This window comes from Opisthorchis viverrini, assembly GCF_000715545.1.
Source record: "Opisthorchis viverrini unplaced genomic scaffold opera_v5_55, whole genome shotgun sequence".
NCBI lineage: Eukaryota > Metazoa > Platyhelminthes > Trematoda > Opisthorchiida > Opisthorchiidae > Opisthorchis > Opisthorchis viverrini.
This window is the reverse complement of record NW_008751709.1, coordinates 391,774-418,139: the sequence shown is the minus strand read 5'-3', so window position 1 is coordinate 418,139 and position 26,366 is coordinate 391,774. Positions and strand designations below refer to the sequence as shown.

The following is a 26,366-nucleotide window of genomic DNA, read 5'->3' as shown; positions in this document are numbered from 1 at the left end:
GGTTATCAAACAAGTTTGTCGAGATGTCGCAGGAGCTGCAGTAATTTCTATTTTCATACTTATTTCCCTCAAATTTCAGGCAGTCTGGATAACAGCAACACTACCCTATGTCATCTTAAGCATACTGCTTGTTCGCGGACTTACTTTAGAAGGATCACTGACTGGAATCAAGTACTACCTCACGCCAAAGTTTGACCAGCTTTTGAAGGTTCAGGTGAGTTCTTTTTCAAGAAGGGAAAATCGTCCAGTCTTGTTGCCTAATCAGAGGTATCCACTTTTGTCTCACACATTCTGGATCTTCCGTTTTTTAAAGAAAATAAATATAATGAGCCAAAAATGCAAACAATAAAATCTATAAGACCTGATAATGCTTTTCGTCTTTTTGGTATATTAAAACTGCGTCATTAAATTTAAGCTACTTACTCCCTTATCCCCCCTCAAGAAATCCGACACCTCTCCTCATGACTTAACTTTAACTAAACTAAACTATTAGCCCAAATGCGTCAACACCGATCTTAGATATTACTGCACCTGATCAAGTAACTTACCAATTCTCAATGACTCAGAATGGTTCGTATCCACAAAGTCACTGGGATAACTGACGGTCGGTACATTTTCGGAGTAAACAAGCTGTGTTGGAGCAGCGGCCGTTCATTCCCAATTCCTAAATGTTATGGTCCGTTACCTCCAGAAGACGAGTCATTGGACGGAGAAATCTGAACCTGTACTTGATGACGCACGTGGGGCATTGTGACTTCTTAGCAAATTATGGATGCTAAAACCGAAAAACTCGGCTCCGTCGAAAATTAATGTCCCTCAAAATGGGACTGCCGAAATGGGGTTGATTGAAAGATACCGGTAATCACATGGACATTGCTTCTCTGGAGAGACGAGAAGAATCGCGAAACATTTATCGGTCTCACCCGATGTAGTTCGTGGGTAGCTACCGCTGTTATATGCATATCACACTGCTCTGTCCCGAGTCAACCGGTAGCATTGGTACATCACATTCGAACGCCCAATGAAAAATATGATCGGCCAATGGTACTCCAAACTTTCTAGGTTGCTGTTTCAATTTCTCAACTTACATCACAAATTCCAGTGTTTCGGTTTTGTGTATTTCATTTGGTACGATGTGTACAACGGAATCGCTTTATGGGTTCCCATTTACGGAAGTCGCTTGGTCAAACTTTGTCCTCTTTAATCAATTTTAACAGGTCTGGACCGGTACTAACAACCAGCGGAAGTAGAGAAATGATGGAATCGTTCTGAGCCTATCTCGAGAAATATTGAAATTCAGAGTTCTCACGCCGAACGACGTAAATTACCATCAGATGGCTAACGTCATTCGGCATATTTGTAAATACTGGTTGAGTGGCTCTTACTACTAGGGAAATCAGCAGTCATATCAAGCTTGGTGAAACTTGCTCGGTGGCTGTCGCTGTAAGGCTGCCGGTCGTCCATGTGTACACAAATACTCTTGATTTGTCTAACCGTCCTTTTCCTGCTTTAACGATTTCTTCCTTCATTTTACGCTTGTGTTTGAGACTCTAAAGAAATGAGCAGCTCTGATCATCTTGTCAAAGGCCCTTCTAAATACCACTGCTGTTCGATTCGAAAGAATTTATTCGTGTTCTCAAAAGGTCAAGAGGAAAAGAGATCTTCCTTCCATTTTGTTCCCTCCACTGTAGGTATGGAGTGAAGCGGCTTCACAGATATTTTTCTCACTGGGTCCTGGATTCGGCGTTCTGCTTGCTTTGTCCAGTTACAATAAATTTCACAACAATTGCTACAGGTAAATCTGGTTACCGTCCACCTTTGTCTCCAGTTTGATCTTATGATTGGGCATTCATGTTAGCAAAATCGGAAAAGAGGTTATGCTCTGGGCTATTGTAAGTCGTACGGAGTTTTCGAATACTTATATCTGGGGTTCACAGAGTAAGGCAGCCTAGCCATGGTGAGAAGTTATTATCAGCGGTTGGCATTTTACATACACTTAGAGAGTTTGAAGCCCACAGTCCCGTGATTTATCGAACACCAAGTGATTTGGCTACTGATGGCTGAGTAGCAATGTGAACCGCTTACCCGTTCGGAGGATGTGGAACTAGCCGTTCTCTAATGATGTAGTTCAGGTCACCTGATCAGATGTTAGCTAGAAATATCTCGGAAAAGCCCCCGTAGCTATTGGGACATTTTTGTTTCTGATTAGAGAACTTGCCGTTTTCCTGTACCAAAACGTTCGGCTAATAGAATCCGGGTTCGACCTTATCCGGCAGGTTACGCGTTCGATTATCTCTCGAGGACACTACTATTGACTCCAAACAAAGAGTAACAGAAGACATCAACAGAAGGATGAATAATTCACACCACGAGTTAACCTTACTTCCGACAAGTCGTCAGTCAAGGACTCAGCCAACACGTGACCACGTGATGTGGATTCCATGACTGAGGGATGAGTGGTGCCTTATCCGTCTAGGTGTGAGTTAATCACACCGATGATCAGGCGCTCGTAACCGGATGGTTTAGTATTTGAAGAAGCACCTGGTTGCTTCATCCTACTGCATCTCCGAACGGCCGAAAGTAACAATCAAATTCGTAACATATTTTCGTTTTGTTTTTATCAACAGTAATTCACCTCTGAAAAGGTTACTCATAAAAACGTTGCCAAAGCATACTCAGGCACCAGTGCGATGAAATCCGAACAGACCATAATCTGCCTGAACAACACTTGTATGTTTTCGGCATATCTGAAAAATCCACAAGAGGTCTGTGCATTGGGTAAGCGATATCAGAGGTCGGTTGCCTACCAACTAAGGCTTATGGTTGCGAGCTATGTTGAGTGACGGAAAATGGTGTTGCTTATCCTTGCTCGATTGGTGTACCCTACGCTGAAAGGTATTTTTGGGCAAATCCAGAGCACTTGTAAGGCATCCGAACACACGTTGCTGTATCCGCACACACGGCGCACATGCCGCACACACGGAGCCACATCAAGTCGGGATGTGCACCGAGCTTAGCCACCCAGAACAGAATAACATATCCAAGATGACATCTCGTTTCCAGTATTTATCTTGGTTGAAATCCCTTTTAGCCGTCCTACGCAGTCGTGTAAGAGCAAAGCAATTTGATATGAAAACCCAGATCTAGTGAGCACCAGGTAGTCATTAAATTGGCATTATATTCTAAGGCCATTTCCAACCTCAACCGTTTGACCAGTCGATATATACAGCTCAGGAAAGTTTTGTAGTGACACTTAAAACCTTTAGCTGTATTCTGTTGTATGTTGCCAACCGATAAAAGCTGGGGAGCACCTTAACGCCGTTGCTCTTTTTAAGCTGTACTTTTAGCGAACGGATGCTGAGGTGGAGTACTTAGTATGAGAGGTTTTATCAGTAATAACAAAACAAACCAGTGAGTAAAACATGGAATTTCTCGCTGATATATGCAATGGTTTTTGATGATACTTTCGTTCAGAAATCGATCTTGTTCAAAGACGACGGCGTGGTCGCCCAATCGTTAAGCTTATTTCCTTTGTTCATTAGGTTGTTGCCTTTGAAGAAAGATCTATTTGCCGTGTTTCGGGGAATGTGATAAAAAGTTTTTGACTCAATAAATTGTGGCTGTTTATGTGTGTTAAGACATTACGAAGCCTTGGCTGCACAGTATTTGTTAGCCTTGGTTTTCTTCCATAGATTCGTCTCGTCATCCTAACGAACATCCAGAAATACACCTTGCTAGGGCACGATCACTAGCGTAGGGAACCTTCTGGAAAACAAGTCTCTTAGGGTCTGTGGTTTTGGCTTTTTTCTTCTTTCTGCATTGAAAGTATTCATCGAAATCTGAAGGCGCGAGATGAGCACCCGCCAAAAAGAATTCCTGCATTGCTAGCTAACCCTAACCTGACATTCAGCGGGCCAAAAGCTAAGTCATCAAGCACCAGGCATCCACTCCAAGTAAGACATTGGAGTGAACTTTACTCTTCCATCGAGATCTTGGTACAGCAGTCACTCACCTGAACTGAATCTCTTTGCAGTGAATGATTATTCAATTCTAACCTATAATCTGTACTAGGAAACTTTGAGAGTTACTCAGAGACTACCGTGCAACTGACTAGTCCGGTTACTTTTCACTTCCATATAAACAATGACACCATTCCTGTATTTTGTTCCATTTTATCAGATTTGTGCGTACTACGCCAGAAGGGATTAGATGAATTCATTCCGCGACATTGTTGTTCTTACTACCCTGTTCAAGCTACATCAGGTATCCTGATGGTTTAAATTGGTCGAGTAGACATCAGCTGAGAGGCAAAAAGTATATTATTTAATGATGGTTTAAATTGGTCGAGTAGACATCAGCTGAGAGGCAAAAAGTATTATTATTTAATTTACAGTAACTAGGCTATATCCTAATTTGTATTTGTTTAGCCAAAAAGCTCTGGCACTCCAACCATATGCTCTTGAAACCATACACTTGAAACTAGTTCTCAAATTAACAGTTCTCAGTTTTGGGGATTCTTATCGTATAATGGAGCTCAACCATTGTATAACGTACTAATACGTGATTCGATACGGTTTTTCAGCGACGCCATGCTGACCAGCTTCATTAACTGCGCAACCAGCTTTGTCTCCGGTTTCGTCGTTTTCTCAGTACTTGGGCATATGTGCTTCCGGATGAAAAAGACCATGCAAGAAGTGGCTAACGAAGGTCAGTTCCCACATGTGCATTAGAGAGCAGAGTGGATTTTGATCACCCTTGGGAATGCTAGTCTTTTCTAGCACTGGGGTTTTATAAGTACGCTTTTTTACCTTTTCGTTGTATCATCGTCTACACTGACTTTTCTCCATGCTCCTCAGGAGAGACATCGCTGGTTCGAATGAAACCTGTATGTATACTTATGAAATCTGTCAGCCACGAATTCTTCAACTGTTTAGTTAAATGTCCTGAACTGAGTCATGTAGTTTCTCTACAGTTAACATTCAAAACATTCAGCAAGCAATTGAAAGGCATTTGCATTTATACGACTTCAAGCTTCAAGCAATGCTCTGCTACTGAGAAAAAAATTAATTTTACCTGTTGGTCACTTTTGAAGACTTACTAAACACCAGCTTAAACCACCTGATTGTTTTTTTTAGGTCCCGGTTTGGTTTTCATAGCCTATCCGGAAGCCATCGCGACGTTGAAAGGTTCCACTTTCTGGGCAATAATCTTTATGCTTATGCTTATCACTCTTGGACTGGACAGTACGGTGAGTGACGAAACGATAAGTTCAGAAAATGTGCTAAGCAGATAACTAACTGCTTCTTTGCTGCGCGACAGCTCTTCTCTTCAACGCAGATTGCCTTCAACCGCAGTAGAAAACTCAAATGAAACTTACGAAGTGAATAAACATGGTTCATTGGTAACATGTATGTTCCAAATCAATTGTCCTGTGTACTCTGGTTGCTGCGTGAGAGAAATTTTCCCGACATGGGAGATGGTTCACTGATACCAACAGTAGGGTGACTCCATGATGAATAACGGCCAGAAGACAGTGAGTAGAAGTCACAGGACGCATGTGTTTGAGGACTTCCGTACCTAGCTATTTTCGTTTACCGTATCACAATGGAAGCGTCCGTCATTCTTTTTTCGTTCGTGTTTCTATTGACTGTACACAACGTCTCGTCGGGTTTTACGTTTTTGCCTCAGGGAATGCCTCAATTTTTAGCGGATTTTTAGTCATCATTTCCCGGGCGAATTTCGCAATAATCGCTGAACTGAACCTCGTGACCGAGCCTAATGCAGCACCCTAAGCAAGCGCGAATACAAGCAGAATATTAAGTGGCTGGTTACGGATGATTCAATTAGTAGAAAATGACGGCAAGCCTGAAAATCTCACAAACAAGAGATATAGCCGGGTTCCAGGTGAGTCCTCACAAAACCAAATTTGTTTGCAAATGTGTGTGTTTCGCTAATTTCGTGTAGTTTGGTTTCAAGCAGAACATAAGGTTGAGAAACTCGGGGACTGTGCCTACCTGATAAGGCCAAAGAGGCGTGAAACCTGTCGTGGGCAGTCGAAGAATTTGCAGTAACCTTGTGAGTGGTGAAGTACGGAGGCCACAGTATAGCTCACTGGGTTTTAATAGGCCTCGTTTAAGTAGAGAAGTATTGGAGATGCCTCGGGACGCTTTTACTATGCACGAATAAACTTGTATATATGTTTACCTAATGAAACCGTCGGGACGCAAATTTAGGTGGGATTTCGTATTGCTTCTGGATTAGCACGTTGGAAGAGTGAATAGAAATTTGGTCATCACTGGGTCATATAGTAGCCTCAAAATCTACAGTCGGTCCATGATTCTCAACAGACCACAAAACTGGTCCCACTGAACTTGGTTAACGGTTCCATACTCATCAAAAAAGTTCCTTCTTTGAGGAAAGCCTATTGCTACTAACTATTGCTCCCTCTTTGGTAGTTGCGGCCAAAACGGAACGTTTTTCTGAACTCGCCAGGAGGCAACCTCTCTTTAGTGTAGTCATTCCTATGGGACTTCTGTAGAGCAGTAGTGGATCAAACACCCTCTTCACCGCAGATTATCGCATCAGTTCTACACTTCAATCGAAATAAGTGAATTAAAGTCCAATGGTACAAAGTCAGTGTCAGCTAGAACACGCAGGGAAAGCCACTGGTTTTGTTTTAAAATCTGATGTAGCAATTCTAAGTTAGGTTTTGAAGCTCACACCGTGCGTAACCTGGAAAAATGAGATCACTCAGGTGTTTTTGAGGCACTTTCCGCGTAGCGTTATTTTTGAAGGAATAACAGAAGTATCAATGGTAGGAATGATCCTCAGCAATGCGAAATAAGTGCTTAGACAAAACTGGGAAGATGACTTCATCCTAAGCCTAACAACTGGCGATATTTCAAAGAAAGCCGAACCCCCTTACAGAGACAGAACGAACAGTGGGACAGTACTGTGTTTACAAAGGATAGGCTGAAGACAGACCTTACGGAATGAGAGGACGAAGCCTTCTAAATGGTCACCACAAGCAAAACACTTCATTCCACTGGAATATGTTGCATTCTGGTGTTATGGACGAATTAATGGGAGAGGGAAGTAAAAATGGTCTAAGATTGACCCATATTGATATAAAGGTTAACACCGATCTAAATCTGGCTTGCATCCAATTAATTAACTGTTCCTGACGATTGGGATTCCAAATGAAATTCAAATGAAATGACAAACACTGTTTTATTTGGGTGTCCGTTTTTGAGGCTTTCTCGCACCAACCTCACATTCACTGTTCCATTCACAACAGTCCACAATGGACATATATTCCTTAAACTTGGGTTCCTGAATGGCTAGGCTATCCAGCCGTTTAACCTCCAACAAGAATTCAAGGTCTATAATTCGTTGGAGTATTCTTCACTTCTTCTTGATAGTCTCACCGGTGTGTTGATGAAAAATATTTACCCGAGAGTATCCCGTTAGCCTTCCCACAACTTGTCTAATGCTACACCATAAATTTGCATACTTTCAAAGTCATAACCAAACATAGCAATGAACAAGACGCGTTCACATAGCAGATAGGAAGAACTTTGCATGGTTGCCCCCCACCCTGTGGGTTCCTCCTCTCAAGTCTTCTATCATCACCCTAAAGGAGTGATTCCAAACACGTCGGTCCAATGAAGCGGCGGAGCGCAAATGAGTTCACCTTAAACCATTGCCCCCAGAATCAAAGAACAGATGGTCATGGCAACCCAGTAGTGAAAGCCGCGGTATTCTCACTCAACAACCTGATACCTTGCATGAATGTCCTCAAACACTCAAATGCTTCCCATACAGTAAAGACGAGAGATAGCTTCTTTTGCTGGTAACTTACTTCACACACTATTTTCACTGTGGTTGCTTCTTGTCTCCCCGCAAAATAAACTAAACTGGGCAATGCATTTCGGTGGCACAATCAGAAAGCGCAAGGTGACCAAGGTGGAATGGATTGGCTTTGGCGCCCTAAAAAGGACTGTTAATTGAGACTACGTTTTTTACATGCAGAGGTAGCACTTATCACAGAGTAAAAGCTTTGAAACACATAACACGATCAGATATCGGTTTGAAATCCACAAGAGTAGTTTATCATCTTCGCATGCAGCCCAGTGTTTGGGGAATGACAACTAGCGTATGTTACAGTCGATCATTCCAAACCTGCAAACTGCACCTTCCTCATTATATCATCTTACTTCACTCTCCATTTGAGATTCAGTCAATAGAAGACAGTAAACTAGAAATAGGAGAACCGAATCTTGACCATCAAATTCATCCAACATGATAGTGGCGTTTTTCGCAACGATAAGAAACGAATGATCCGGTGCATAGACATATTGACAATATTTGCCATCAAGGATAGCCTCATGAAAAGGAACACACATCAGGACAATTGATCCGGTAGAATGGTTGTCAATCTCCCTCTCAATCCCGAATAGCTGCTTTCCAGTCAACTGCCACAAAGAAATTCAGATAGCATTAAGCATCACTAGCCTAATTGCAAATTTACTTCAAAACTACTATGAGATATTCGCCCGACTTTTAAACTGTAAGCTATAATACTGAAAAGTTCCGAGTGCTCGACTTATTGGACAGTTCTCATACAACTTGATACTGCGACAAAAACTAGTATGGCCGAACATTTGTCTATCCGCCAGTTATTAATTGTACCATCAGAGCGCGGCTTTATCTTTTAGCTTATCTGGGCGGCTGGCCAGCCCATGAAAACACTCGGCTGACACCATCCCTCAGTCGCTTCAATACAACACGGAGTGCAAGCTGAAATTGTGAGGTTTAAAAGTTAGGGCTATTGCCGCAACCTATTTGAGACTTGGGACTACTGTTCACTCAGTTCATTCTATAGAACATGTATGAATAAGACAAAAAAATAGGCACTCAGGTGGCATTTGAGACTGACCGAGTCAACGAATACACCAGAGCTTTTTATCAACAAAACCATCACATATTCCACACTCCGAGTTGATCACAAATGTACAAATCATTCCTGATTCTTGATACAAACGAAACAAGTTGTACAGTCATGGTCGTTGGCTTGTTCGCTGAGCTGGGCAATTTGTTTGCAAACGTTTCATCACCAATCGAGGTGACAACATCAGTGTGTAGTTGTGCCCGGCTCAGCGAACAAGCCAACCACCATCTACGCTACCTGAGCTACCGACATTGTACAGTCATTATTGCGCGCACTAGTTGGCTAGTGACACTTGTAACTGTGGGATTAGTAAGTGTTAAGACCAATGGATTACAGAGAAATTTTCAAGGATTTGGAACGGGTCTAGTCCTTTCTTCTGAATGCTGCCTACCATTTTTTATTATCCCTATCTTAAAACTTTCACATATTCCACATCTACCATATGTCTTGTGTTTACCGCATAGCTGATAATCGTCCGCACTTTCTTGATGATTCGGTTATTCTTCTCCCCCAATTCTGATATTTAGGCCCCAGGCCGTCAGTCCTATGTGGACCTTAGTGAATTCGTTGCACGTAATTTTATACACAGTCTCCAGTACTTTCAACCATGAGGTCATCATCTAGATAAACCACTATTTAGTGTAATATGCTTGCTTTCGGATATGCTGCTCTAATGCCGGTTATGTTCAGCATCCTTCGAATAAACTACGTTGTTCTTGTGGAAAACTACTCACAAGGTCGCTGAAAACTCTTCGACAGCCGACGACAGTGCAGAGGTAGCACTTATCACAGAGTAAAAGCTTTGAAACACATAACACGATCAGATATCGGTTTGAAATCCACAAGAGTAGTTTATCATCTTCGCATGCAGCCCAGTGTTTGGGGAATGACAACTAGCGTATGTTACAGTCGATCATTCCAAACCTGCAAACTGCACCTTCCTCATTATATCATCTTACTTCACTCTCCATTTGAGATTCAGTCAATAGAAGACAGTAAACTAGAAATAGGAGAACCGAATCTTGACCATCAAATTCATCCAACATGATAGTGGCGTTTTTCGCAACGATAAGAAACGAATGATCCGGCGCATAGACATATTGACAATATTTGCCATCAAGGATAACCTCATGAAAAGGAACACACATCAGGACAATTGATCCGGTAGAATGGTTGTCAATCTCCCTCTCAATCCCGAATAGCTGCTTTCCAGTCAACTGCCACAAAGAAATTCAGATAGCATTAAGCATCACTAGCCTAATTGCAAATTTACTTCAAAACTACTATGAGATATTCGCCCGACTTTTAAACTGTAAGCTATAATACTGAAAAGTTCCGAGTGCTCGACTTATTGGACAGTTCTCATACAACTTGATACTGCGACAAAAACTAGTATGGCCGAACATTTGTCTATCCGCCAGTTATTAATTGTACCATCAGAGCGCGGCTTTATCTTTTAGCTTATCTGGGCGGCTGGCCAGCCCATGAAAACACTCGGCTGACACCATCCCTCAGTCGCTTCAATACAACACGGAGTGCAAGCTGAAATTGTGAGGTTTAAAAGTTAGGGCTATTGCCGCAACCTATTTGAGACTTGGGACTACTGTTCACTCAGTTCATTCTATAGAACATGTATGAATAAGACAAAAAAATAGGCACTCAGGTGGCATTTGAGACTGACCGAGTCAACGAATACACCAGAGCTTTTTATCAACAAAACCATCACATATTCCACACTCCGAGTTGATCACAAATGTACAAATCATTCCTGATTCTTGATACAAACGAAACAAGTTGTACAGTCATGGTCGTTGGCTTGTTCGCTGAGCTGGGCAATTTGTTTGCAAACGTTTCATCACCAATCGAGGTGACAACATCAGTGTGTAGTTGTGCCCGGCTCAGCGAACAAGCCAACCACCATCTACGCTACCTGAGCTACCGACATTGTACAGTCATTATTGCGCGCACTAGTTGGCTAGTGACACTTGTAACTGTGGGATTAGTAAGTGTTAAGACCAATGGATTACAGAGAAATTTTCAAGGATTTGGAACGGGTCTAGTCCTTTCTTCTGAATGCTGCCTACCATTTTTTATTATCCCTATCTTAAAACTTTCACATATTCCACATCTACCATATGTCTTGTGTTTACCGCATAGCTGATAATCGTCCGCACTTTCTTGATGATTCGGTTATTCTTCTCCCCCAATTCTGATATTTAGGCCCCAGGCCGTCAGTCCTATGTGGACCTTAGTGAATTCGTTGCACGTAATTTTATACACAGTCTCCAGTACTTTCAACCATGAGGTCATCATCTAGATAAACCACTATTTAGTGTAATATGCTTGCTTTCGGATATGCTGCTCTAATGCCGGTTATGTTCAGCATCCTTCGAATAAACTACGTTGTTCTTGTGGAAAACTACTCACAAGGTCGCTGAAAACTCTTCGACAGCCGACGACAGTTTTCGCCCTTTTTGGGGCTTATCAGGTAGGCGTAGTCCCCGAGTTTCCATCATCCTTATGTTCTTGCTTTATATGAAATGAATGCTGGTCCAATCCATTCCTTAACAGGTATCGATACCGAGGCTAATGCACCTCTGAATTGCCGCTTAATCTAATTCACTGGACATTCTTTTTCCTAAAATATACGTTTGCCTTCATTTGGACTGTCCGGTTGACTATTTCAGGGAGCAGCACCCTGATCCAGCCAAACGTTGATGGACATCACTAGCGTACAGCGCCTTCATGTAGACTAGAGAGTAATTTAGGATAGCAATTATGTGTTACTTTCTGGTCTCTCACTATGCTTTCGTGAAATACGGTGCAGGATAGGCAATGTGTCCTGAGTGGGTCCTCTAGCTGCATGCTGAATTCGATGTGAGGATACATGTTATTCATATGCTCACAGAATGGATATCATTACGCTTGATCGCAACAAAAAATGCGTAGAAACTCCCCCCCAAATCTCCCTCATACAAATATACAATATATATATATATTAGCCAAACCGTGGATATTAAATATCTCACGTCGCTGTTGCAAGTCAACGACTGAGTCAAAAACAGGCATATACGAACATATTTTCATGCCCCCAACTATTTTATTTACTGAGCATTGTGTCCTATTTTGAAGTACTCCGTCAGCTTATTGGTCACCTGCGGATCATCAGTCCCGGGGCTTATATACATCGGGATGATGTCGGGGCGGACGGTAACTCCGTCTGACTTCAATGGAAACTCTACGATTCTATTGACAAAATCGTACGAATTTCTTATTTTGTTGGTCGATTGCTCTGTAGGTGGTTTTAGTATACCAGCTGATAATCTACCTAACCGCCATGGTGGAGAGCCAATATTTCTTACCACTGGTCTTGTTGGGGCATCTTTCTTGTGGACTTTAGACAGCCAGCGAAGTGGGGAATGAATTGTACAATAACTTCTCCACCGGTTCCAAGCGTTTTCTAACTTGCTTGACTGGTTCTTCAAGAATTAGCTTCATAAAACTTGAACAGTGTTTACCGAGAGGGATATATGCAGGAAAACATATTATGTCCGGAAGTAACCAATATTCTCATCACATGTTTACGGATTATAGAATACCATATATCACTCAAACAGGTGACTCTCCTCACAAGAGCAGACACCTTCCGGAAGTACAATCAGTTTTGGGTTGACGGTTGATCAGGGGGCTGTTGATCTGTCTGCTGAGCTTGATGACTAACTAACGAAGGTTTCATCAACATTCAAGAAGGCATCATCAACAGAACGGGTCTCATACATTTCTATATTTGCCCAAAGCTGAGTATTTCAACGCCATAAAGTTCGAGATTCGAAAATGTCTTATTACATACAACTGACCTTTATGGGCTCAGAATAGTAAGCATCATATTTTCTGCATAGGTCTTACATCCCAAAGGGTGTCAGTTGAATGCTATGCAACACTTGATGACATGGCCTGAAATGCTTGATTAAAACGAGGTTACCTATATTCTGGATGGAAAGTGGTCACATCGCTTAGTTCCTGGGTGCGTCACCCTCTTTCCCTCTCCCTCTGTCTCCCTCCCTCTCTGGAGTAATTCTCCAGATAACTTGATAACTTATACCCGGAAGCAAGCCAATTGGGGTAATCGTTGCGGCGGTCGTTCACATTTATCTCCATTGGATTCTCTATTGTTTTTCGACAGTTTGCTGGACTGGAAGCTATAATCACCGGGGTTTTGGATCGTATTCCAAAGATAAGAAGACGGCGTGAAATATTTGTTCTTTTCATTATTATTTACTGCTTCCTGGGCGCGCTGGCAACAACTACATGTGTAAGTATTTGAGTTCTGTTATTTTCCAATTTCCACCATTTAATTACAAGCACACTAATAATGGCAATGGTAAAAATGATGACTATAATGGTGCTGTTCCTATTTGGTGGAGGATTCAGCTGAAATTCATTTGAATCCCGCGTTTACGATGTGCTCTAACCGAAGATAGGTCACAAAGATCACCTAGTTTTTATTTGGAATAATATGCAAAATGGCGAGGGCCAATGGAAATTTTGAACAGCCCACTACCATGAGGGGCAACACCAGTAGTGGGCTGTCCAGCGTTTCCGTAGATCTTATGAGTAGTACTCAAATATTGTAACCGAAGTTGGAATATTCGCGCTGCGAAAATTCCACAAAGAACTTGATAAATGAATGGATGAATTATCCACTGAAAAAATGTTATGTGAAAACCCTTAAACGACAGTGTAAACCACTACTTGAATTGTCAGTGAAAGATAAACTGTCATTTTCCACTTACTATTGTCCATAGGTTGCGCGCTCTGCAGGGGGACATTACTAATCACGGTCACGGAATCGGAGCCAACTGGACTAAGTCATGCCAAGTCATGTGTTTGAGTAGAGAAGAATATTAGCTGTGAGATTGTGAATGAGGATCAAGAGAGTAACACGACTGGGAATGCTCATGCTGATGTCCTCTTACTTAACAAGCGCAGATTAAAGTAGAACGGGAATGAATTCAAGCTTTCCATATCACTGCAGACAGCGTTTTTTTATCTAGGATATAAGTAAACCGTCTAAATGTAGGAGTCTTTCTTAATTGCATGAAAAGTACTAGATTTGAAGTACCTCAGAGCAAAATCACTCTAGTTGGTCCTGCTAATTACTTCGTTGATAGTGAGCTAGCTGCGTCCAATTTCTGGTGAGCCTAGTGCGATCACTCATTGAGTATCAGCAATTGAAACTTCAACGATTTTAATGGTTTTTATAATAGTTATAAGTAGAAGTAAACCAGCAATCAGCAAATCACCACACCTCAAACTCTGGTTTGTTTGTTATAGGGTGGATTCCTGATCTTGGCACTACTGGACCAACATGGAGCCCAAATTTCAATTCTGTTCATTGTCTTCTGTGAATGCGTTGCTCTTTGCTGGTTTTACGGTGAGTCATTTCTATGGCATTTTTCGAGTCCTAGTGGGTTCATTCCTAAGACCCCTTTGAACCGAAATTTTCCCGTTTAGGGACCAAACGATTTTGTGGTGATGTCAAACAAATGCTCGGTTTCACGCCAGGAAAATTTTGGCAGATATGCTGGACGTTTATCAGTCCACTGTTTCTTCTGGTAAGTTTACTAGTTATTATCCTTATCATGTTAAGCATTGCTTGCTTGCCGATTTAATTTACATTGCAATCTTCTATCGAAAGTGAATCCCTTCAGTCTTTTTATTAACACAGTTGGGGTTTTGTGACTTTGTTCCCATGCTTAATACACCGGGCAGGTTATACGTTTTTGGAAAAGCTGCTGGCAAAGTTTTTTTGTCATATACTAGTACGGGGGTAACGCTGTCTTTCCACATTCCTGTCACCGCCATCGATGCTTCAACCGCAACCGCGGCGCTTAGAGGTGCTCGATGAGTTGGCAACCGTCCAACACTTAGACGAAAGAAATGCTGAGCTTTTGCGAGATGGAGCACGCCACTCTTAATTTGCTGTAAACTCTGACAGTGCACGATCAGTTTCTAGAGACCCTTGAGATAGACGCAGTTCCCGAGTTTCCATGAGACCCGTTTTCTAACTGAACATCAAATTTGTTCACCACTGTGTTGACTTTGGGCGCCTGAAACACTTCGATTTGCTGTTCAGCATTCTTATCATTGGACAAATGCTTAGTGTACTGGATACATCAGATACCGGAAGGATCCTTGCATTTCGCAATTTCATCTTTCGTTTTCTCCTTCCCGAATACGTGATAAGAGTGAACTAGTAAACTATAATATTTCACACGTATCAGCTAGGTGTAAGCTACCTTTTGTGACAAAGTGGCTCCATTATAAAATGGACCCATCAGACGGAAGAAAATATTCAAATGTACTTCTGAAAACGTTTTGCAAGCAACTATTAAGCAACTCAAGATGGACACAACCTGCTCATCTCAGCGGACAGTTGGTAACCCGGGAAACTGAGGACCTGTTCCCTCTGCAAAAAGAAACTATCCAGAAAAGAGAACTCAAATGAAATAAGTTTCATTCATATCCATTTTCCACCACCGATATTCCCTAGGAAGAACACTCCACAAGGAAAGATTTTAAACCTACACAAATATAGATTACGCAATCCAGCCAGAGCTACCGGTCCTCCAATTTCTGCACTCGCACCTGGTGTTCAGCTGATACACACTGCAAACAGCTGACGGTACCGTCAACATAAAAGTTCATTTGACTCATCTGAGTGATGTTCAGTAGATCCTCGTTATCTTTGAAAGGGAATTATTTGTGCCCTAATAAGCGCTCGGTGCACTTAGACGGATCTCCCTCTTGTACGTGTTGGCGAACGATATTAAACCGATAAATTCGAAGTACGGTTACGAGAAAAGCGGGGGTTTGAAGTGCACTCTTCAAAACAAGGCCCTAATTACCAGACAACAGTTAAATTCAATGTGAAAAATGCACAGTTCACACTTGAGGACTGGGCATAGACCGTAAGTACTTCGATTGCTTCCGCATATGAATTTCACAAAGATGAGGAGGGCTAAAATGGTAAAATCGTTTTGATCTTGGAACTGATGACTACGGCTTTCTGGAATCAAACGGGACATGGCACTCGTTGCTCATTTTACTACATTAGCACTCCTGGTTAATTGGTTGCCACAGAATTAGGCAACCGAGTACCTGGTCATCCTCAGTTCACGGCCTCCATTCAATGAAACCAATAGAAGCAAGCTGTCCAATAAATTCTTGTGTATATACTAGTTCTCTCCTAGCATTGCGCATTCATTAAGATTTCAAACAGCCACTCTTGTATATCAGTCAGTAGTGCAACACCAACCACTCATTCTTGCAGCATCCACGCTAGCATAGTTCGCTTGATCATTTGTCGATCACTGCTGAAACAATCATCCTCCTCTGGTCTACGTATAAAATTGAATGTTCATTGTTAGTCAACTACTGCGGTCTGCTAGGCATGAGTAGATATTTGCACTGTGCCCAAATACCTGTAGGTCCAAACACAAACGCTCTGGAAAACTCCATAGTCAGAGGGTTGATGATGAAAAAATGTATCGTCAACTTACCGTTAGCACTAAACTAATGCAGTGCAATAGTCTATTGGATTTGACAAACATTCCAGTGCATTTAATCAACATGTACGTTATGATTAGTTCAACATTCCAGGTAATCTGTTTCTCACAGGGCGACAAACGTTCTTGCAGGTTTACACAAATGGAACGTGTGACCTGGGCGTGAACCACGACACACAAAAAGGCTAACTAGTCTGACCAAGCTTCGCTCAATGAAGAATCAAGTTCTCATTCAATCACGATTCTGACTATCTGACCATATCCCCGCCGTATTGAAAACATTTTAGCGAAATCATTGGTTCTGTATAGGACGAGGACGAATCGGAATTTAACGTAAACTAAGCTCAGAAAATTGTGATATTTAGGATTCAAGAATAGGATCTAGAAAGTGGTTAGTTGTTGGGTTGACAGTCAGCTTGAGGAAGCTGAAACTGGGGGGTTGTGTCAAGGATCCCAGGATTCTCCCACATCTCATATATTTACTCTCGAAAGGGGACATTCGCACGCTGTTGTGCCAACTAATTTTAGTTCTTTTTCTGCTCACTGCGATTGAATAGCTGTCGCGCGTTCCTCCGTTTTTTAAAAAAACATCTGACATGAATGTTTTATGCGACTATTTAAGAGGGGGGTTCAAATCAAAAAGGCCCAGCTTATCTGGATTGACAGGATACTTTTACTGACCACCAACAGCTGGTTGACCGAATCGGTTCAAAGAAGTAACCACTTTAATACTACAAAACAAATCTCACACGTTAAATACTTATTGGATCTATTTTCAGAATACCGTTTCACAAGCACTGTAAAAAAGCTCCTGGCTTCATTTATTTCATTCTGTTTGACCTCATTTATCGCGTTAGCTGGAAGCCAAAATATCTCGAATTACATCGTAGTGGATTGGCTGTACCTAAAAATATCCTCTGGTTGAGAATGTGTCCTTGATATGTGATAAAAATGAAGCAAAAAACTGTAACGTATTTGATACGACACTGACTGGATTGAGGACAAATCTGTGGCGTTGCGATTGAAAATTCTGACTCGGCTTCCAAAAATTGCTGTTGGTTTAATCGATTTGTCAACATTTTTCGTGCCTGCAAGCCCTACAACAAATTCAGCAATGGTCATATCTTTGTCTTTTGCGATGAAGAGTTGACAAAATTTATCATATGTATCAAGATCGCGCAGCAGAACGTCTGTTCATCTGCTTCGGGTTTATAGCGTTTAACAAGAGTTTTGATTTAAAGTCCAGATGTATCTTACAAACCTTGTGAATTTCTAGAAATCTTCTTTCTGACCGCTGTCCCCGCTCCAGCGCCTAGTGCCAGAAAAAGACCTGCCGACAAGGAACACAACAGCTTTATTGCTAACAGGCGGTGAGTGCAAGTAAAATGGCCTGGCGCTGTATTTTTAAGGGTACCGTCTGACATGACCCAAGGCTGTCTCGCGCTATAATTTGAAGGGCACTCTCTGACCTGGACCCAACGCTATCTGATCGGTGTTTGGTTGAGTTTGAGGGTCTCAGTAAGTTTAGGGTATTCTGGGATAGTATTCAAGAATCTGACTTTATTGACAAGAAACCAGTGAATTCTTATAATGTCTTAGCAACTATTAGGCTCTATACTATTTATGTTTTGGTGGAAAGCGCTTTTCACTTGCTGTGCGGGCAATAAAATGATCTTAGACTATGTTTGATTTAAACATAAGAATCAATTTTAGCTTGTTACAAATAGCGCAGGATACCGCCAACGCAGCATGACCCTTCAGACTGGGACGAAAGTTTATTTCGTCCGAAATTTCTGGATTACAAAATATCCATTAGAACCTATTGAAATTGTTGATCCGTTAAAAAATCACACAGCACTTTTTCATCTTTGTTTGGCTTGCTAATTATTCATCCATTCCCCCATGTCACCAAAATCTCAAATGAAGATCAGGTAACAGCAGTCAGAGAACAGCAATGTCCGTCACATTTCCTCTTTGGCAGCTAAGCTGTTGAAGTATGTCGACGATTGTTGCCTTTTTGGTTTCTGACTTCTGGGCTGCTACATTTTAAAACGCAACTCTTCAGCTGACAAAGTTTAGCTTCATTTTGACCCTCCGAAACACAGTTTCTTTGTGGATGGACAGACTCAGTGATATACCAGTCATGTGGTGAATAACACACTGATAGATGTCAGTTTGGGCTGATATATAAGGGGGACTTTGCAAAGATTCTAAAAGGTTTTCAAAAGTTTCTCATTAGAGATGAAAGAAGGCATGCTACTATATGTTAAAATTCATTTAATTCTCGTCAGCCACAGATGGAAAACATGCAGTTACATAATGTTGATTGCAACTTGATTGATTTCTGCAAGTCACCTGGTCACTATCGTGGTAACCAAGACGCTTGCCTTCTCTGTTCCTGTGAACATATTTGGATTGATTTAATCAGGAGCTCTTCACTGAAATCTTGGAGTTTGGGTTGCATATCAGGATTCGGAAGGAGTTGACTGCGTCAATTCTACGGCCAGTACCTGTCAGATGTCTGTCTATTGACGATGCAGGATTCTGATTTGATTCATAGCGTTTTGTATTGTCTTGAGAGTGGACAGAATTACGAGGTCTGTTACCAAAGATCAGTACATCATTGCCAAGATAATTGCAACAGGGGAAGGCTGGCAGTTGTTTTCAGAGCCGTTTGAGAACACAAATCAGTCATCCGTATAAGAGAACCGTAGTCCCTAAAAACAGTCGCTGCAGTAAAGATATTCCTTGTTAAAATGGGCCGTCATAATAACAATGATAACAACAATAGATATGTGTTCCTCACTAGTTATTACCTAGTGTCCAAGTTCTTTCGTTGGATCCTAATTCACCGTAGACCCACCATCACTTGAAAGCTGTTGTTCTTACAACATTTGTGTCGAATTATGGTGGAGCCAGACTACAAAGTAAGTCCAATTTCAAATGAACATTTCCTGTATCCTTACTACATATAAGAGCCACGGCTGTGCTTTTAAATGTCTTGTTGAAGGTGATCTAGAAGTTCTTAAGCTACCACAACTGGTGTTTGAATTGTGACCGTTTCCAAGTGTTTGCTCGCCCTGTGATCATTCGATATGGTGCGGTTTCAGGCAAGTCGTCATTAGGTATTTTAGAGTGCAAATGATCGCCTGTACGGAAAGGATTGAACTCGCCGATCAGTGTGCTTTCGGAAGCGCAGCGATATAATGAAAGTGGTTAGAAATGAACTTGATTAGTTTTTTTTCAAATAGTCAAATAAAACTGCGAAATTGAGGCTAAAAATTAGCACCTCTGCAAACTCTGAAGTTGCACAACGTGGATTAGAAGATTATCCCAGTTGGAGAGTAATCGCCCCAATTTTTCAAAATTTTTATCACTATTTTCAATGACCTATTAGACATGTATCAGGCCATCAGTAAGTTAAACGCTAAATAACAAATGGTATCGTTGCCATTATACTCTAGCCTGGTTATTCTCACTGTACAAAATCAACTTCATAATTATGTGTTCGTGCAGGTTGGCTGGTTTGTAGTCTCTGGTTTAAATTAGTTGTCTAGCGATGTATCATACTAGACTAGTTTACTGTATTTTAGTGACTTTTGTTATACCAAACACTGGTATTCTATTCTGATAAGATCTACACAAGATAAACACCAAAGTGTCACTTCGCCTTTCTGAAAACTGAATTTGTGATAACAACAACTTTGATCTACACATGGATGGAGACGTTGAGACGTTTGAGGCGTCCCGTGAAACTCATGCACAGATTTGACGGAATTGGAATAGCATGAGAACTGTGATTGAATTGAAATTCCAATCTCCGAAGGTAATGGGAGGAGATCAAAGAGTGGACAGCTATCTGCTGGGTGACCTCTGGCACGTTAGGCAAGACCTTGCAGACCGTGATGAAAAAAACACGGACGTTTCGGTCGAAATGCCGGTCAGCATCCTTCATAGTCGTGAAGCCTAACATTATCAGTCTTAGTTCGGTTTAACGGAGTTTAACGGTTTTAGTATATTGAACTTTATTTCTGGACGTTTTGGCCACCGCAGTTAGCTTTCGTCAGGAGTGAAATATTCAAAGTTGCACACACCATTTCCATCCGACTCGATTTCATCAAAACAGCTACAGTGACTCGAAAACTGTCTGGCCGTTAGTAGTTATTGCGAGTGGTTGTAGTCATCATACCACGTCGTCAATACACATGGTTCACCAATAAATGCACATAGACCATAAACTGCTGGCACAGACATGGAGTTGAGTTGAATGTTTCATTTATCGTGCGAGGATCTGAGCTGCGCACATTACGCGAATGTTTCGTCGAAGTGCCAAGGTACCACCTGCCAGCAATCATCACTTTCAAATTAGGACCCCTGTCAGTTGACTGTGCCCCTCATGACCATTAAGCCTGTGTTCGAAAAATCAGACTAGCCCATCCGCTCGGTGCGGGACAGAACTAATGAGATTTCTCAGATCTCATAACAGAGGAATCGATAAGAGAGGAAACTTTCTTGATTATCAGTCATGGTTGCGTTGTCAATCGAGCCCAACACGACAGGTGCATCCCGCGGGCGCTTGGTATCTTCGTGTCATTGAGCTTCTTAAAGAAATCAATATAGGAGGAGTAACAAGAGAATCCTGATCAAATGCTTGCAGCTTGAAATCCGTCCGAAGATTCGGTGCCACTGTTATGACCGCTAGTTTACTGAAATACGACGGCTGGTTCGTCCGTCGTTTGAAGATGTACCTTGATGAATGCCAGTTCATATTTCGGAAATTACGTCCCATGTGTGACAAAATGAGATCAATGGATAACAAGCGACTAACAGAGAGGTATGTTTTGAGAAGTGCGCTGTTAGGAGCTGGGGGCAGACTAATCATCTGAGCCAACAGAACAAGCTTCAACCAGTTTTGCAACCGAAACAAGGGTTGGTCACTTTGAAACATTTCAGTGTATGCCAACATTACTAGTGTGGTGGCATCCATTGACTTCATCAGCTTTAATACCAAGAGCGAATCGCAAACGTATCAGTATTACACCCAGTGAAAATGGCAACGTCTGACTGGTTTACTTCCACAGGTTGTCAGCAGACCAGTCATTGTTTGAGATGCTGCTTGTGCACTACTCGCGTCTGGAGCATTCTTCACACAGGACTTTTGATCTGTGATGCTGTCACGTCAACCTAACTTGATGGGCGTATTTGAGCAAAGCCCATGAGATGATACATTTTTGGGTGTGTGATGCATACTGAAATCGCGTATCAAGGACTGTACACGGTAAACCTATCAAAAGATGCTTCAGCATGACCGGACAGCTCAGAAAATAGAAGTGGATGTTTGATGAACGCTAACAGTATGCCATCCAACAGCAACAACATGGTATACAACGTGGTTATATACTGGTTTATGTTCCTTGCTTCAATTGCATATGTCTTCCTGACATTCGTCCAGTGACCATATCACTCCCCCATGAAGCAGTCGGTGTCAGTAATCTGCGGAAGAATGATCACCTCACCAGTAAGACGTGTGCAATGTCATCACTCTTCAAACCTGCTGGTCCTCCTGTACACAATTGTGCCAGTACCTTCGCCGTTGTGGACACATGCGCGACCCTTCTTACCGAGATCTATGGTTAACCAAATTTCATGCCTGCTGGACAATTCCGATCGGTAGGAACCTACACCGAACACTACATCACTTTACTGTGAATGCGCTGAGGCGTAACTACCGGGGTATTTTGTTTAAACGTCCAAGAGGCAATGAAATAGCATGATGGTGAATACTACTCCTTTCAGCAGATCACCGTGATGACCTACCTGCTACATACTGAGCACGCTTGCTGTCAGAATGGACCACGTCACCGTCCATTCGCACTAAATTCCAGGTCACTGCTTCAATTGAACGGTGAGCTCGATCGTGATGATTTTGATGTGAGTTAGTCTCAGTGCCACCGAAAGCATCGTCAATGGTACAGTTCTTCAAACTTGCGGCCATTTAACACTACATGGTGGCAACACTAGGAAGGCTTAGGAAAATACCCACTGAATGGTACTCATGGTAATTCCGATGAGGAACATGCGAACCTCACACAAATCACGATACCGAAAAGGAACAAGCTGTTTATTGGGAGGATTAAAAGCCTTTTAAAGGAATGAATAGATCGGGTTTGAACCAGGGCATCATGAGCTACCATTGGTGGAAACAGCGAAACTCGCAACTTTGAAACTGTTCAAGATATGACAGACAATTCCTACAGGAATTCTATACGTCAGCACAAACAAACGTTTTCACCACCTCAAGGTGTTATTTAGCAGCAAAGTATGTCTGACAGGAACTATTGTTGTTTATATATTGCTAGAGGCAACCATGGTTTCGTCACATTCAGGTTTATGACTCATGGATAGCCATTACACTTAAAAATATTATCCCTTAAATCTTGCACATTTATCTGTGAGTGAATCAATAATTCCTTGTATAAGTCTATAGAAAGGAAATGTTTCCAGTGAATATACTTGGGTTAATAGTGTGACTTCCTCACAGATCATCTAACTACACCCAACATCAGAACTTTCATGGGATGAATGCTCAGCTTCGTTTCAAAATGTAACTAACTTAAAACACTGACTCCACCTACACTTCTTGATCAGAAGAGAACTGATGGCTAATTTAAACACTTTGCTGGAATAGACGTTTGTTGTCGGATTCATCTTTAAGATCATTCGAACTGGTGGATCAGATAAGTGGGTCACACCCATAAAGTGTAATACTCCGTCTAAGCAACAGGCTACAGGTAAAGGACCCTGGAAATTACCTTAATCTTGAGGCATTTTTTAGCTATATCGACAAAGGCGCACTTAACCAAAAACCTCTGGATAACAAAACCCGTTTACCCTTTACGATTACATATCCAGGGAAGAATGTCAACACTGTTGCATGTTGGTTCAAGGTCATTAAAACCATTCCGTCCATAAGAATGATCTCTTCGTAGATAGTCGTGTTGTGTACAGACAGATGGAAATTCTGAAACTCAGCCGCAAAGCGAAAGCCATTTGCGTCGATTTATCCTTCGGCCCACAATGTTCCACGGTTATTCAGCTTATTTGGGCACAATAACCACACTATATGCTGCGACAAACGTACTCGGTCAAGCTTGCGTTTTCCTGCAAATGGTTACTTAATCTTCACGCTTGTCAAGCTTTTCTTGCACTAATCTGCACATGACAAAACGTATTCAGCTGCGTTTGCTGGTGGCCAAGCTTATCTGGATGAACGATGGGGGGGAAATTTGCATACAAATCGAATGGTAATCGCATGACACTGCTGGTAAATCACAAACAAGTGACGCATTTAGAACAAGAAACTCAGAGGTTTATGTGAACAGCACTAGAAAACAGTCGGGTGTTTACCGTTTTTCTTAGGTTGAATATTAGTGGAAACTGAGAAGTGTATGTGGTTTGGCCCAGTACGTAGATACAAATTTGTCCGCATTTGAAGAATGCAAATTTTGCTTATGGCCTTCAAATTTCCCACTACCGATTGTACAATTTTTTGCCCAAGAGTGAATGAAGCTCAACACGAATATTAGCTACCAAGCCTAATCTTTCTGAAGTGCAAATATCGGGTTTGAATGCAGACGGTTCGAAGAATGTCCAAACATTTCCCTTCTGCTTTGTCTCGCGTGAGGTATGCAAACTACATTTTGTTGAGCCTATTTTGTTGCCACGGCAACGTAGATTTTTATCGAGGCCAACCACAGCAAAGCAATACTTTCGTGATATATCGGGATTAGAAATGTAAGTGGTTTTGTGATGACGGGTAGAAGCAACTGGGTTTGACTAAATGACTAAATTTTCAATAGAAAATCAAGTTATTCGGTTTTGATTGAATCTAGTTAAGACTACCTGAGTATATGCTCCTGACAAGAGTTGTTCGGTCAAGCGTATGGATGGATCGGTCGCATGCCACTCTGGATAAGAGCTGTTACTCTCTGCACTGCACTTAGGTGGGTAGCGGCTGACGGAATACTTGATATATTGGCCACTCACTGATCTCATCCCCAAGAAAGCACATACAGAGGAAGCTGAGTAGAGATGTTCCCTCTATGAAAAGCCAACTAAAAAGAACCACCTGTTTTCCTGTGATTGGCTGATATGGGCTCTTTAAATGGCTTTTACCAAAGTAGAATCTAATTTTGTACTTATATCCGAGCGAATCCTCTTGCTATTTGATTTCCTCACATGGGTTTAGAAGAGAATATCACGCATCAACATATGGAATCTCATTGCAATCGGTGCAGAAGAATTCACTCTGTACTAGACATTCAGGAGACTACAGAAAGGGATAAATCAAACTTGCAGTTTCTAGTGGGTGAAGACTGACACAATGGAGAAAAAATTTTCACAATGGTGTCAAGAATGCCGGCAAGTATTATCCGATCCTATTTTTGGCACTCCAATACAGGAGCGGTGCCCACTGAATTTTGATGTCATACGCAATCTCCTCGTCGGATTCCAAAACATCCAAGCCTAAAGCCAGCTGCGCTGTTTAGACTATATAAAATGCAGTCTTGGTTGATAAAGAGTTTGCAAAGCTGGGGAACACAGTACACAGACCACTTTAGATGATTTTAAAAAAAGATTAATGCGAACTTTAGATAAAGGGAGATTGGACCTTAAACATAGGCACGTGGTGGAATACCACGCACTTAGGCTTTAAGTAGTTGCCAATTCAGAGTGCTCCAATACCCTAACATAAACATTCTACTTGTAAGTGACTCGCGACTAGTGTAACAACGCTGCTGAAACTGTGGACACAATTACAAGGACGGAATCAGACTGCCGGTGGACCAGCATACCATACCATATTAGACACGAAGCTCCAGTGGTCAGGTTGAGATTTATGCACTCTACTTCCTACTGCATCTGTGCCATCGGTTTCCTCGATACAACCAAATGGTTCACGCCGGCACATTACTGCACCATGTATGCTCTCAAAATTTATCGCACAAAGTTGGTACGAATGACTGAATCTTAGTTATCATGGAACAACAATGTGACGGGCAAAACACTGCAGCGTTAATATCAGAGTTAGTGACATTATCTAATCGAAGTTGGGCCTATGACCTGCAGACTCGCTCCAAACTATTTGCGGCCAAAATATACCACAGGTACGTACGTGCCGGAGCTCGCAACCGCAGCGTGGCTGGTCACTGAACGGTGTGGCTGGATGAACGAAGTGCACTAAATGTAGGTTGTGGGTTTGGCTTTTTTCGCTCCGTTTAGAGTAATGATATATCTCCATACACCGATAGATAAGTATGTAATTGAAAAATGCGAATGGATTCAAAGCAGCTGGAGGTGCCCTTACACGAAATCATTGCTTTCTGTCGTACTCGAACCAGAGTGGGTCTGGGGTTAGAACATAGCCCCAAATGACATGTTAATCATTTGTGGTGTCAGTGTCTATCGGCTTGTGTGCCTATCCTTTCTTCCGATGTTCTCGTCAACACATAAACGACAGGAAGCCCCACCGTCGTTCCGCACTTTTTCCACTAGGGAGCTGCAGCTTGAAAACCCTGATAAATCATGGACTCCATTGTTTAACGGGTCTGAGACTGTTATGCACAGTCCGTTGTTTATCGATGGCTTTGAACTATATTTTAGTGAAATGTGTGTCTGACTCATTTAGATGTGCAAGATGTACATAATCGGACTCATGGTTAAAGGTTGTGAGGCCTTCGTATGGTGCATTCATACAATAACTATCCAAATGATGGTGACATGGTGCAACATCGCATTTCGTTGCTGCTCGACTCACTGTCATCACCTCCCGAATCCGGTGGTCTGTA

The 26,366-nt window shown here is 41.9% G+C and overlaps 1 protein-coding gene across 1 annotated transcript in view; it reads left to right on the top strand.

Annotated features, from left to right (window-relative positions):
* Positions 1–26,366, top strand: part of T265_03609 (hypothetical protein) — a gene marked incomplete at both ends in the record, with an annotated part of 60,161 nt that overhangs the window by 24,754 nt on the left and 9,041 nt on the right. Inside the window, 7 exons of the mRNA XM_009168144.1 lie at positions 80–214; positions 1,692–1,795; positions 4,583–4,707; positions 5,136–5,248; positions 13,134–13,262; positions 14,285–14,384; positions 14,465–14,565. Coding sequence (XP_009166408.1) covers positions 80–214; positions 1,692–1,795; positions 4,583–4,707; positions 5,136–5,248; positions 13,134–13,262; positions 14,285–14,384; positions 14,465–14,565 — 807 coding nt within the window. The remainder of the gene's footprint in view (positions 1–79; positions 215–1,691; positions 1,796–4,582; positions 4,708–5,135; positions 5,249–13,133; positions 13,263–14,284; positions 14,385–14,464; positions 14,566–26,366) is intronic.